At 43.2% G+C, this 15,200-nt stretch overlaps 1 protein-coding gene across 1 annotated transcript; it reads left to right on the top strand.

Annotated features, from left to right (window-relative positions):
- Positions 1–13,023: 13,023 nt before the first annotated feature.
- Positions 13,024–14,859, top strand: LOC114199761 (uncharacterized). Its single transcript, XM_028091750.2, is given in 1 exon segment — positions 13,024–14,859. A coding segment is annotated over 1 exon segment (1,836 nt).
- The last annotated feature ends 341 nt before the right edge of the window (positions 14,860–15,200 follow it).

Below are 15,200 nucleotides of genomic sequence, written 5' to 3'. Positions count from 1 at the left end.
AGGAGTCAGATGCTTAACCGAGGGAGCCACCCAGGCACCCCGGCTTGTCTGGATTAAAAAGTAGATTCAGGGTCCTGCTTTGTTTTTGAAATCTCAAGGTCACTGTAAATGTGATACGTTGTGTGCGAAAATGCTGTACCTGGAGCTCTACAACTATTGTTTTTGTTGAAGGTGGCTCCGATCCTCCAGGCAAGAGTGGAGCATTTACTTATCCTGACAGTGATGTCAAACAGTTTCTGACAGTCTCTGATTTTAGCAGAGAAGATTTCTTGGTGGTTTTTTTAAGTGGGAGTAACAAGGCGAAGATATCATGGAAAAGAAAGCAGTAATTATTCAAAGAGGATCATGGTGAAACTTTACAGCTGCAGTATGATTTTGGGAGAAATATTTGCTGTTAACTTTGCAGCAGGCTCTATCAGTGTCCTCTGAGTCTGGTCTATGGCAGAGCCGATTTTTGCTTTTTCAAATGAGATAATACATGTAAGGTGCTTAGAAGAGTGCCTAGCACACGGTATGTGTTTAACAGTCATTGTCTATCGCCATCCTGAAATGAAGGAGTCTGATTTTCCTGGGGCTCTATGATTTTTCATCACGGTTTAAGAAAAGATGGTAGGAACCTGCCTTTCTCCTTTGCTGAGGCACTTCGGTGCATGCAAATTACTCAGGTATACCCCAGTTACTGGGGCGGCGTCCTGGAGACTCAGACCAGCCCAGCCCGGAAGACCCGCCCACTTAGAGTCACGTGGACCGGCTCTAGCCCCGCCCCGCCCCGCCCAGAGTCCGCGCAGCCGCAGACGCATCTGGGGAATGTCCCCGGGGAAGGAGCGCTTCCCGCGGGGCCGAGAGCCGCCGAACCGTAGTTCCTCCGGGATCGGTGTCGGGACCGGGTAGTTGGTGCCTTTAGCTCGGGGCTGGTGGGCCAGGCCTGGCAGGTCCCGAAGTTTCCCAGGGCCTTGCTCTGTCACCTTCTCAGGTGCGGCAGCTGTTGCCCGCGAGCGGCGCGGGGGTCCGGGCGCCGACGCCCCTCCAGGCCCCGGACCTGCGGTGCGTCTCCGCGGGTGCTCGGCCTCTGCGGCCGGGCCTGGGAGCCCGGCGGTAGGGGCTCCCCGGAGCGTGACGGGGTCCGGCCTGGGTTCCAGAGGCCGCAAGGAGGCGGGTGTCCGCAGGGCGGGCCCCTGGGGGAGCGGACCAGCGGTGGCGGGGCCGCGGAGCCCGCGGGATGCCCGGGCGACCGCAGCACCCCGCGCTGGCGGCGACGACTGTGCAGGGAGAGAGAGGTGAGACAGTGACCGGGTGGCGCGTGGGGGTGTTCTGCACAAGAGATTCACAACAGCCGCGTTTCGGTGCGGAAGAGGAAAGAAACATTCTTATTACTATAGGAACTAACAAAAACCGAAGAGGAAAGGAATCTACTCATAGTGGAGGTGATAGGAGGCAATAAATGAGAATAAGGCAAAGCTGCATCCGCCCGGGTGCTTACCACATCCAGCCTCATCAGCTGGGGAAGCCCCATGGAGACGGCCAGGCTGGAGTCCCGGCTGGGAGCCCCGGGCAGAGCGTCCTCCCCTCGGCTGAGACTTGCCACTGACCGTCCCCATAAGGGCCACATTCAGAGGGGGAATAACAGGGTCTGCAGTCAAACATTTGTTCGCCTACGTGCAGTTCGGAGCAAGCTGCGTTTCCATGTTCTCGTGTTTTCTGTATTTTCAAGGAGCCCGGGCTCCTGTGTGTCTGCCTCCCCTCGGGGATTCCGTCCTGGGGGGCCAGCCCCGCTTGGAGCAGGAGGGGACGTGAGACAAGATGTGTAGCTCTTGGTGTGAGGAACAGAAGGGCCCGTTCTGACCTGGAGGCCAGCCCATGTCCACTAACCAGGCTCCCGAGGTTACTCACACAGCACGAGTCTCACACACCACCTTCTTGAGCCTGCCTGTGTACCTGCAAGTCCAGGAGGTCAGTTACGCGGGACAAATCGCAGAAACCGGTATCTGTACAGAACAGGGGTGAGGTGCAGACGGGATGTGAGGACAGGCAGCTTTCCTTTACAGGGAGAGAAGTTTGTAGGAGCAGGTGGGAAGAAGGCGCCCTGGGCTGGGGGGCGGGGGGCCTGTAGGGAGCGCCGGTGGGAGCCAGGAGCAAAGCCGCTCCTGTGTCACTTCCCGTGACCCCTTCTCCCAGCCTTTTATCCATCGTGGCTTAATGAAAACGGCCTGGTTTGTTTAGTTGCAAAATTATCAGACAGTAAAATTGATAGGAGAGGGGCGTGCAGTTCTAACACGTTTAGAAGCGTGCAACCAAACCACCGCCACAATCAAGACGCAGAGCTGTTTCACTGACTCCGGAAACCTGCCTTGTGCTCTCCCTTTATTATATTCACACCTTTTTTCCCACCGTTAACCTCGGGCAGCCGCGGACTGGTCCCCATCTCTCTAGTTTGTCTTTTCCGGGATGTCATATAAATGGAATCTTATGCTGTGTAACGTTTTCGGACTGGCAACTGTCACTCAGCACCATGCCTTTGAGATTCCTTTGTCTTGTGAGAGTTGCTTATTGTTCAGTAGCATTCCACTAAATAGATACACCAGTGTTGTTTTAATCTGTTCATCCGCTAAAGAACATTTGGATTGTTTCCAGTTTTGGGTAATTATGAATTGTACTGCTCTAAATATTCATGTACATGAATTTTTTTCTGTGAACATAAGTTTTCATTCAGCCTGGTTTTGAAAAGCAAACCGGTTTGAACTTCAGGGCTCGTTTGAGATTTATTGATTGTATGATGAGCTTAGGCCAGTTAGTTACTTAACTTTTTTTATTTTTTTGAAAGATTCTATTTATTTATCTGAGAGAGAGAACGCACAAACCGAAGGCGGGGCAGAGGGAGAGGGAGAAGCAGGGAGCCCGATGTGGGAGTCAATCCCAGGACCCTGCGATCATGACCTGAGCTGAAGGCAGACGCTTAACCAACTGAGCCACCCAGGTGCCCCATTTTATTTTCATTTTTGAAAGGTATTTCCTCTCTATATAAAATTCTGAGGTGACACAATTTTTTTCTTTCTGTAAGTACTTTAAAGAGGTTGCTCCACAGCCTTCTAGATTGCTTTGTTTTTGGTGTGTTGTCTGTATTCTATTTTTAATGTGTCTTTTTTCTCTGGCTGATTTTAAGATTTTTCTCTTTGTCACTAGTTTTGACTGATTTGATTATTATATGTATTGGTTTCGTTTTCTCCATGTTTCTGTGCTTAGAATTTGTTGAGCTTCTTGGGTCTGTGGGTCTATAGTTTTCATTAAATTTGTACAATTTTTAGCTACTATTTCTTCAAGTATTTTTTCTGCCCCACCCCCCCAATCTGTAGATTTCAATTGCACAAATACTAGTCAGTTTAGATTTGCCTCACTGGTACTCTGTTTATTCTTTTAAAAAGATGATCTTTTCTCTCTGTTTTTGTTTGTTTGTTTGTTTGTTTGTTTGTTTTTTGGATAGTTTTATTGCTGTCTTCAAGTTCACCAATCTTTACTTTGCAGTGTCTAATTTGCCATTAACCCATCACTGCATTTTTCATCTTGATCTTTTTAGTTTTTATCTCCGAGCTCATTTTGAGCCTTTTTAAAAAATTTTGCCTGCTATTGTCTATTTATTTTGGACATGTGGAATGTAACTACATCAGTTGTAATTCTCACATGTGTTTGTTCAGATTGGTTTTTATTGACTGATTCTTTTTCATTGTGGGTTGTGATTTTTCTTCTTTTTTTCCCTAGTAATCTTTGTTTGGATGCCAGACAGTATTAATTTTATCTTTTTGGATGCTAGGTATGTTTGTGTTCCTAAAAATATTTATGAGCTTTTATTTGGGATGCATTTAAGTTACTTGGAAACAATTTGATCCTTTCAGGTCTTGCTTTTAAGATTTGTTAAGTGGGACCAAAGCAGTTCTCAGCCGAGAGCTATTTATTCCCTCATATTAACATGACTATTCTGTGGATTCAACCCAGTGTTTCGTGTATCATGCAGTTTTCTAGTATGGCTGTCAGAATGGGCCCTGTTTGAGCGCTGAGCACTGTTACCTCTAATACTGTTAAATAGTTCTTTTCCTGGCCTTGAGTAGTTTCCTCACATGCATATGGTGATCTCTGCCTTGCTAAATACTCAAGGAGGACCCTCTGCTGATCTCCAGAGTTCTCTACATGTATCTCCTTTCTCCGTACTCTGTTCTACAAACTCCAGCCACATGGGCCTCCTCAGACTCTGCGTTCCATCTGTTCAGTTCTTATGCATGGATTCCCTAACTCTGTGCTACAGCCTGGAAACGCTCAAGGCAGTCCGTTGGATGTATTAGTTATCCATTGCTATGTAACAAATCGTCCCGAAAACTTAAAACAACACGGCTTAAAACAACATGCATTTATTATCCCAGGGTCAGGAGTCTGAACACGGCTTAGCTGGGTCCTCTACCTCAGGGTCTTTTGCAAAGCTGTGCAAAAGATTCACTTCCTCACTTACTTCTGTGGTTGTTGCAGGATTCCGTTCGTTGCGTTATTGGACCACGGGACTTAGTTTCTTGTTGGCTGTTGGATGGGAGGCCACCCTTGGTCCCTTGCCACACAGACCTCCAGTATTGTAGCTTGCCTCTTCAAAGTCAGCAAGAGAGAGAATCTGCTACCGAGACAAAATAACATTCTTTTGTGACCTAATCACTCCCTCAATGTTGCCATATTTTATTAGTTGGAGCAGGTTACTTGAGAGAAGGGAATTACACAAGGCTGGGAAGGCCGGGGTACAAGGATCACTGAGGACCATCTTAGAGGCTGCCTACCACACTGGGCAGTTGTGGGGCTCCCCCCATCTGTGTCTGTGTCTCAGGGTCACCTTTCCTACTGGGTGTCTGGCATCTTAAAAACCATTGTTTCGTGTATTTTGTCTGCTGTCAGAATATAGATTGTCACTTCAGATTTTGTCATTGTTCATATATTTTTTGGTTGTTCCAGGCAGGAGGATACATCTGATTCTCATTATTTCACTGTGGCTAGAAGTGCAAGTCCCAGCTCAGATGCTGATTCCCATCTTTTTCAACTTACTGAAAATTGTTTTGGCCTAACATCTGGTCTATCCTAAGGGAGGTACCACATGGACTTAAAGAACTGGGAATTCAGCAGTTGTTGGATGTCATATACTAGGTATCAAACCTAGTATAGTGTCAAGGTGCTTGATAGTGTTATTCAGATCTCCTGTTTTAACTGTTTTTTTTTTTAAATTGCATTTGGTCAATTGCTGAGACATGGCTGTTGAATATTAAGAAATGTCCTCCTTCAGCTCTGTTAATATTCTATCTTGAAATCTATTATTATCTGACAGCATAGCCACCCAGCCTTCTTACACTTACAGTTTGCCTGGTAAATCTGTCTCTATCCATTTATCCTTGACCTGTGTCTTCATATATGAAATATGTCTCTTCTAGAAAGCATATAGTTTGTCTTATTCTGATGATCCTTGCCTTTTAATCAGGGAACTTAGATGAGGATTGGACAGACTTTTTATTTAAGAGCCAAATGGGAAATATTTCAGACATCGTGGGCCATTTAGTTTGTCACATCCGCTCAACTCTGCAAAGAGTGGTAAAAAGAGTAAAGAGAGAAAGCAGCAATAAATATGTAAATGAATGGGTGCAGCTATGATCCAGTAAAACTTTATTTTCAGAAACAGGCATTGGGCCAGATTGGCCCTCAGGCATCATAATTTGTTGGTCCCTGGTTTAGACTATTTCAATTATATTAGTAATTACTAGTATGTTTGGATTTGTCTCACCATTTTATTATTCACTTTATGTTTGTCCCCTTGTTTTCCCCTGATTTTCCTTTCCTTCTATTTCATAGACTACTTAAATATTTTTAAATATTTGTTTTAAATTTTCCTATTAGCTTTTAGCTGTGCTCCTTTTCATTATTATTTTTAGTGCTGGGATTACAGTATGCATCCTTAATTCTTCACAGGCTTCTTAGCATTAATGGTTCCCTTCACATTAAAACGTGAAACCGTAGGGGCTCCTGAGTGGCTCAGTCAGTTGAGCATCCAACTCTTGGTTTCAGCTCAGGTCATGATCTCAGGGTTGTGAGATCGAGCCCCGAGTGGGGCTCTGTGCTCAGCAGCGAGTCTGCTTGAGATTCTCTCTCCCTCTCTCTCTGCCTCTCCCATTCTTGCTCTCTCTCTAAAATTAGTAAGTAAATCTTAAAAAAATAAAATGTGAAACCTTACAACCATATAGATCCCATTACCACACCCTCTTCTTTTGGTCTAGTTGTTTCATGTATTACCTGTACATATGTTGTGAAATGTACAAGGCAATTAGGTTATAATTTTTCCTTTAAACAGTCATATGTATGATAAAAAAAATTAAAAAGATAAAAATAAACTCTTAAAAATAAATTTTAATCTACCCAGATATTTACTATTTCTAGTACTCTTAAGTTCTTTTGGGGGATCAGAATTTCCATCTGGTATCATTTCCCTTCATCCTGAAGCACTTAATCACTTCTGCAGCGATCACATAGAAAAACCCAAGAGACACACTTGGTTGTCCATCAGTGAGCCTCGTCATGGTGAAGAGGCCGCATCCACTGGTCGTGTTAGAGAAGTTCCGGAAACCCAGAAGTGCGCCGTTCCTGTCCCTTCTTGCCCACTGTGTCCCCACGCCCTGTCCCTCCCCCATATGTTGCAAATCCATCGCTGCTTTCTGTCCCTCCTGTCTCTCGAATCCACATTCTCACCTTGCCTCGATTTCTAGGACATCCACACAAATATTCTGTCATGTCCATTCTGGCCTCTTCACCTCCCTGCCTACTGCCGGAGAGGTCCTTTTTACACTCCGACGTGGCTTTGTCATCTTCTGTCTCCTCCTCTGAAATGACTGCTTCTTGCTGTCGGGTTGAAGACTGAATGCTTCTGCATGGCCTGTGAGCCCCCCGTAGCTGGTGTCCCTGTCCCCCCCCCGCCCCCGGTCAGCACAGACAGCCCGGGGTGCTCAGGCCACACTGGTCTCCTTCTGTTTCTCACCCTCCCCACTTCTTGCACTTCCTGTTTGCTCTGCTTTGTCGCGAAGGGGACTCCAAGCATCCTTCAGGAATTAGTTCAGCAGTGTCTCTTCAAATAAGCTCTCCTGAAACCCTGGCCGGGTCAGATGGCCTTACTAAAGACTCTCATAGCATCATATGACTCTTCTTTGTGACACTTGTCACGACTACAATTATGTATGCATTTGTGTGACTGTTGTTCATCTACTAGACACTCAGCTCTATGAGATCAGGTACTATCCGGTTTTTTGCTCAGCACTGTATTATCAGTATTTAGCATGGTGTTCAATAGATCTATGTTGAAAGAATAAAAGTTTATTAGTTCAGTCATTTACTCAAAACAGAGATATCCTAAAGATGCTTGGAAGGAGAAAGATAATCAGTTGGCATTATTCTAATTGTCAAATGTGCCTTTTCTTCATAAAAATGATCAAATTTAAATATAAGTATTGGCTCAGTCCATCTCAGTCCTGTTTGTAAAGAGTGTTGCTGCCCAGGAAAAAATTTTTTTCTGTGATACAAACTGGTAATTGCAGTCTATTTGGACAGTAGAGACATATGTTGCAGGTCTGTCTTCCTTTAACAAACGCACTCCTGGGTTTCTCCCTTAATCTCACACGACTACCGTACACTGACCAAATGTGGGGGATTTTTCTCCCCCCACCAAGCAATTCCCTGTGACACCAACTGAGCACCCTAAAAATCACTTCAGTTTTGACACTAATTAGAGTTAGCAAAGACTCCACCGGGCAGGTGCTCAGTCTCCACAAGACGGCCCCCACTTCACATGGCCCCTATGACCTCCCTCCTTGGATTCCATCCCTTGCTAGAACAGCTCACAGAATCCAGGGAAACACATATGTTGACCAGTTTAGTATATTATCAAGGATATGATAAAGGTTATAGGTGAACAGACAGATGAAGAGATTACATAGGACAAGGTTCACAAGTGTCTGGTGTTTTGTTTTTTCAGTCTTTATACTCTTTGCTTTTCAGTTTTTGAAAGTTCTATTGATATGTCCTCTTGGAGAGTCTTTTGTCAACTGTGTCCAGTCTACTAATGAGTTCACCAAAGGCATTCTTCATTTCTGTTAGTTTTTAAAAAAATCTCTAGCATGTTGCGCGCCTGGATGGCCCAGTTGGTTAAGTGTCCGACTCCTGATTTCAGCTCAGGTCATGATCTCAGGGTCTTGGGATCGAACCCCACGTCTTACTCCCCACTCAGCACCAAGTCTGCTTGAGATTCTTTCTCTCCCTCTCCCTCTGCCCCTCCCCCTGCTTGTGCTCTCTCTCAAATAAGTACATCTTAAAAAAAAAAAAAGCTCTTGCTTTTTTTTGGCTCTTCTTACATTGCCCATCTGTTCTTGCATGCTGTCTACTTTATCCATTAGAGCACTTACCACATTAATCATAGTAGCTTTATTTTTTTATTTTTTTTAAAGACTTTGACACAGAGAGACACAGTGAGGGAGGGAACACAAGCAGGGGGAGCGGAAGAGGGAGAAGCAGGCTTCCCTCAGAGCAGGGAGCCCGATGCGGGGCTCGATCCCAGGACCCCGGGACCATGACCCGAGCTGAAGGCAGATGCTTAACGACTGAGCCACCCAGGTGCCCCAATCATAGTAGCTTTAAATTCCCGGTTTCATAAATCCAGCATCCCTGCCATATCTATATGTTCTATAATTTTTGTTTGTCTCTCACTACTGTATTGTAAATATGCTTATAAAGGACATTACTCCTTTCCTTCCAGAAGAATCTGATGGCCTTTCCTTAAACCCCTTTTCTCTTCTCAAATAAAATTGAGGGCACTGTCCTTTGTGAGACCATCTTTTCAGGTTGTGCGTGACAATGTGAAGCTCTGATTCACCTAATTCTCTGATTACTCCTCGGGTTCCTCATGTTTGTGCCTCTTAATAGTGGGTATCTGTGAAAAATTGTCTCCTCAATGGTGGTTATGGTTTACAGGTTGACTATCCCTCTTAGCTCTTATGCCTGTAATTATTTGAAAAGTAGGTACTATCAAACATTTACTGTCCCAAATATTAGGGTGGTGGCTTTATCTTACCTCTTTCTTTAAATAGTTTCCAGGGTTTAGGTGCAAAAAAAAAGGGTGGCCAGACTAATCTTGAAAAACTGCTGTCAGGGTGCCTGGGTGGCTCAGTTGGTTGAGTGTTGGACTCTTGGTTTCAGTTCAGGCTGTGATCTCATGGGTCATGGGATCGAGCCCCATGTTGTGCTCCGTACTCAGCGGGGAGCCTGCTTGAAGATTCTCTCCCTCTGCCCTTCCCCCTACTCTCTCTCCTTCTCTCTCTAAAATAAATAAATCTTACAAAAATAAAAACCCTGCTGTCATTGCGGCATTCTCAGAAGAAAGCATCTCTCCACTCACCAGACATTCATCAGGCATATTCTATGTACCAGACACTGTGCCAGGAGCCGAGGGCTCAGAGGTTAAAGACTCTAGTCTCTAATCTCCGGAAGCTCAGAGGTTAGTAAATACACTGGTGAGTGCTGTGATGGAGTAATGCAGACTCAGCATGGGAGAAGTGGTGAAGAGGGGGCTCTGAGGCTGGGTTCAATCCTGGCTCTGCCACATACTGGCTCTGCAGCCTTGCACAAGTGTCTTAATCTCTCAAAGCCAGCGTGGGCCAGTGGAACTAAAATGCAACCCACATGTGTAGTTTTAAATTTTCTACTAGTCATGCCTGAGAAAAGCAATAAAAAAGAGGTAAAATTAATTTTAAGAATATTTTTATCAAATCCCATATGCCTAAAACATTTTAACGATTAATCAAAATAAAACTTTATTACTGAGATATTTTCCCTTTTTTTCTTGAATCTTCAAAATCTGGTATGTATTTTTACACTTGCAGCACAGCTGAGTTTGATGTAGGCATATTTCTAGTTCTCGGCCGCCACATGTGGCTGGAGGTTACTGCATGGGACTGTACAGTTTTATGCCCCTTTTCCTCATTCATAAAATGAAGATAATAATAGCTTCTACCTCCTGGAGTTCCAGTAAGGGATTAAGTGATTAGATACATGTAAAGTACTTAAAACACTGATGGTTCTAAGCATGATTAAATATCAGCTGTTACTATTTATAGGAACAATTATTTTATCATTTTATTATTATAGAGGCAATAAGAATATAGATAAGGAGCTTAGAGTAGATGATGTTAGAATTGAATCCTGAAGAATGAGCAGGAAGTAGCTCAGCAAACAGTAGGTGGTAGAAGGGAGTTCTAGAGAAAAGATCAACACAGGCCGGGAGATGTGAGAAATTTGATAAACAGCTCGGAAGTAAACAGTGTGGTTGGATCTAAGGCACGTGTCAGAGTGACGAATGGTGAGGCTGGGTTGGCAATGGACCAAAACATTTAAGGACCTGTATCTAAAAAGTTTGAGAAGAATTTAAGGATTTGAAAAAAAAAAAATCAAGCTATAAGTGATATTGAGGATTGGAAAGAGGCCAGATGGGGGGCTTCCCCTGATGTCACACAGATAGTAGAAAGCTGGGATTAAAACTCAGGATTTTCTGTCTTTAACCTTTATCATCTGCTCCATCTGCTTCCTAGGGCAGTAGAGATGAACCTTGGACTCTGGAATTCGGGCTTGTGTATAACTTGGGGCAAGTGACTTCAACACTCTGAACCTCTCCCAAAGTAAAGGTTCTGTTTTCCACTTCCCAGGCTTGTTAGGAGGATTAACTATGCCAATATTGTGAGTCAGCTTGGCATAAACTCACTAAGTATTAACTCCACACCCACAAAAGTCATTCAAGTTTCCTTCCTCTAAGACATGAAACGCTAACTCAGGAGACACACATATGCACACACATATGTGTGTGACATAATGGATAACCAGTATAAGGCACTGCTTTTAAGGACTAAAATTAGAAGTTAAAACAGTACAGTAAATACTGTGGGAGATCAGGAAAACGGGAGTTAGGAATGTCATGGGACTAGTGTAATTTGAGTGGGGCTCTAAAATATGGTCAAGAATTAGTTGGGCAAAATAAGGAAGGCAAGAAAGGCTTTGGGGGCAGGAGAAGCAATAATAAACTAGTTAAATGAGGACTGAATGTTGAATGTTAGAAGTACAGTTAATAAAATAATTCCTCACGTTTAATGTTTGCTTATTACATGCTATGATCTGGGGTTCACACCAAAAACAGATGTTTAAGTGAAAATCTACTATTTACTGAGCATCTGGGTGGCTCAGTCAATTAAGAGGCTGATTCTTGATTTTGGCTCAGGTCATGATCTCAGGGTGGTGATAGCGAGCCCTGTGTCAGGTTCTGAGCTCAGCAGGGAATCTGCTTGAGGATTCTCTTTCTCCCTCTACCCCTTCTCCTGCTCATGCTCTCTCTAAATAAATAAAATCTTTAAAAAAAAAAAATCTCACTGGGGCGCCTGGGTGGCTCAGTCAGTTAAGCTTCTGCCTCTGGCTCAGGTCATGATCCCAGGGTTCTGGGATTGAGCCCCACATGGGGCTCTCCGCTCAGCGGCGAGTCTGCTTCTTCCCTCTCCCTCTGTGATCTCTCTTGCTTTCACTCTCTCAAATAAATAAAAATCTTTAAAAAAAAAAACTACTCACTGAATAGAGAGACCTTCCCCCCAGTTCTTCCTTTCAGTTGACTCAGAAGATGGGCAGTCAGGCTTCCACATACCACCTCCTCCCCAAGTACAAGGTCGAAGTATTTCATTCTGGGGAAACTAATCAGCCCAAAATAAAATGCTATAGGTGCCAACATTTGGGGGGTCATCTAATGAAACAGCCAGGCCCCTGCCCAGTAATCCTGCAGTGAAACCCGTTCCTTATGTCCTTACACACAAACACTTAACTTTCAATCAACATATTAGTAACTCACTCTTAAGTATGAACCCATAGTTAAAGACAACTTCTAGATATGCTGACACACAAAAAGAAGGGTCATCCCTCTTTGTCCTCTATGATTAATGTTTCTTATCTTTTCTGTCCATGACTGAGAGTAAAAAGAAATACATATCATTGGAAAGCCGTGAGAATTATTTTTCATTTCAAAAGAGTAAATTTCTCCCTTTTCAACCTTTTTTTCTTTAGACCTGGCTTCTGCTCTTCTTTCATTAAATGTAAAGCAATAATGTCAGCAGCAGTTATTCAACAAAGAGGGAATAGGTAAGGGTATTGCTTTGTGTAAGTCAAAAAACCAAATTTAAAAGAAGAGTTTGTTTTTTTTCAAAGATCTTATTTTTATGTAATCTCTTCACCCAACATGGGGCTCGAACTCACAACCCCGAGATCAAGAGTCGCATATTCCACTGACTGAGCCAGCCAGGTGCCCCAAAAGAAAAGGTTTTTTTAAAGAGACATTTAAAGAGCTCTTAATGGGCTTTAGGATAATAGTTTAAATGTTGATTAAGTAAGTTTTCTCACAGAAGACTCCATAAAAGCCATTTTCCTTTGATAACAGCTTTCCTTTCTTAATACCCGCTCATCGTCATGTTTTTCTCTTTTCTAATCTCTACAATTTAGCCTTTTCCCAAATCACCTTCTCTCCTGACAATGTCTGTTCCATTCTCTTTGATTACTTTGTTTTAAATCAGACCCTTTCACACCACTAGCATTTCCAGCTAACCCCTCCCTGGATTACTAGGTTACATTTATATCCCCCGTGTTGTATGTTCTCAGTATTACAATTTCATTATCCCATTCCTCACAGAACAGCTTCTCTTCTTCCAGCTTTGGACACATAGTGGATTTGTATTTTTATGTCTTTTAGGTGGCAAGTCTGGACCTAAAGCCAAGAAATCAACAGTAGAACTGCAGGACATTTTCAAAGAAGGCCCATCCCGAGGAATAAACACAGAAGAACTTAAAAAGAGAAAGTCTCTACTGGGAGATACCTGGGAGTCTAGAGAACAGTTTAAGAATCAGCACTTACACCAGGAGAAGTATCTGGGACATGATAAAGTCACCTGTATGGAAATTCCTGCCAAAGAAGGAGATACAGAATCTAATGAATTTGGAAGAGTTTTCACTCTACAATCAATAGTTTCAGAACAGAGTGATCTTATACAAGAGTGTTTTCATGAACATGGTACACATGGGAAAATCTTCAAACAAAACTCGGAGTTAATTATACAAAGGAAATGTGATGGAAAGAAACCTTGTAAATGTGGTGGATGTGGGAAAACCTTCAGAGACCACACTGCTCTTGTTCAGTACGAAAGGACTCATACTGGAGAGCGACCCTATAAATGTAATGTATGTGGAAGGGGATTTAACCAGAGTTCCCACCTAACAAACCATCAGAAGACTCATACAGGAGAAAGGCCCTACAAATGCAATGAATGTGGGAAGGCCTTCAGTTATTGCTCAGTCCTTACTCAACATCAGAGAATTCATAGTGGGGAGAGACCGTATGAATGTACCGAATGTGGCAAGACATTCAGTCGTAGCACATACCTTACTCAGCATCAAAGAATTCACACAGGTGAGAAGCCCTATAAGTGTCTGGAATGTGGAAAGGCTTTTAGCCAGAGCACGCATCTTACTCTACATCAGAGAATTCATACTGGAGAGAAGCCTTATGAATGCAACGAATGTGGTAAAACCTTCAGTCAGAGTGCACATCGTACTCAACATCAGAGAATTCATACGGGAGAAAAGCCCTATGAATGTAATGACTGTGGAAAAGCTTTCAGTGATCACTCAGCTCTTATTCGACATCATATCGTCCACACTGGGGAGAAACCTTATGAATGTAATAACTGTGGGAAAGCTTTCAGTTACTGTTCAGACCTCATTCAACATCAGAGAACACATACTGGAGAGAAACCATACAAATGCAGTGAATGTGGGAATGCCCTTAGTGATCGTTCAGCCCTTATTCACCATCAGAGAATTCACACTGGAGAGAAGCCCTATGAGTGCAATGGATGTGGGAAGGCCTTTGGTAACTACTCAGCTCTTATTTGACTTCAGAGAACTCATACTGGAGAGAAGCCCTATGAATGTAAGGAATGTGGAAAAACCTTTAGCAGAAGGACATACCTTGCTCAACATCAGAGAAGTCATACAGGTGATAAACCATATAAATTTAATGAATGTGAGAAAACTTTCACCCAGGGTTCATTCCTTACACAACACATGAGGGTTCATACTGGAGAAAAACCGTACAAATGTAATGAATGTGGGAAAGCTTTCAGCAATCGCTCAGGGCATATTCAGCATCAGAGAACTCACACTGGAGAGAAGCCCTATGAATGTAATGATTGTGGGAAAGCTTCCGATTTCTGTTCAGCTCTTATTCAACATAAGAGAATTCATACTGGAGAGAAGCCCTATAAATGCAATGACTGCAGAAAAGCCTTTAGTGATAGGTCAGCACTTATTCAACATCAGAGAACTCACACTGGAGTGAAGCCCTATAAAGGTAACATATGTGGAAAAGCCTTCAGTCAGAGTACAAGCCTTAGAAATCACCAGAAAACTCATTCTAGTGAAAAATCCTGTAAATGCAGTGAACGTGGAAAAGCCTTTAGTTACTGCTCAGGCCTTATTCAACATCAAATCATTAATACTGGAGAGAAACTTTATGAGTGCAGTAAATGTAGCAGAGCCTTTAGCCAGAGGACAGATCTTAAAAAACATCAGAAAACTCATACTGAAGGGAAACTCTACAAATGTAATGAATGTGGAAAAGCCTTCAGCCAGCGCACATATCTTACAAAACACCAGAAAATTCATAGTGGGGAGAAACCAAATATACATACTGAGTGTAGGAAAACATTTAGACAAAACTCTTCTATTTGACATGAAAAATCTCGCACTGGAGAGAAGTCCTCTGAATGCCTTGAGAGTCTGGCTACTGTGGAGACCCTTCCCAGGGAAACAGAAGGAGGGTCATGAAAACTGTAATTAGAGTGGCCACATGGTTTAGTGGGAGGCGCCCATATCTGGGTTTTAAAGGTCCTGGGTTCCAATCTCAGCTCTGTTACCAACTAGGTCTATTACTTACTTTAGGGTAAGTCACTTTACCTCTTCATGACTTAATTTACTCACCTAAAAAATTGGAAGGCCTGATTAATTGATCTTTGAGATCCACATTTATTTTATTTATTACCAATGCAGGTTTTTATAGATGTGACTCTCAA

Source organism: Eumetopias jubatus, unplaced genomic scaffold (genome assembly GCF_037043125.1).
Source record: "Eumetopias jubatus isolate StellerSeaLion01/CBP00866 unplaced genomic scaffold, mEumJub1_p1.0 scaffold_6, whole genome shotgun sequence".
Lineage (NCBI taxonomy): Eukaryota > Metazoa > Chordata > Mammalia > Carnivora > Otariidae > Eumetopias > Eumetopias jubatus.
This window is presented reverse-complemented; position numbering and strand designations above follow the sequence as displayed.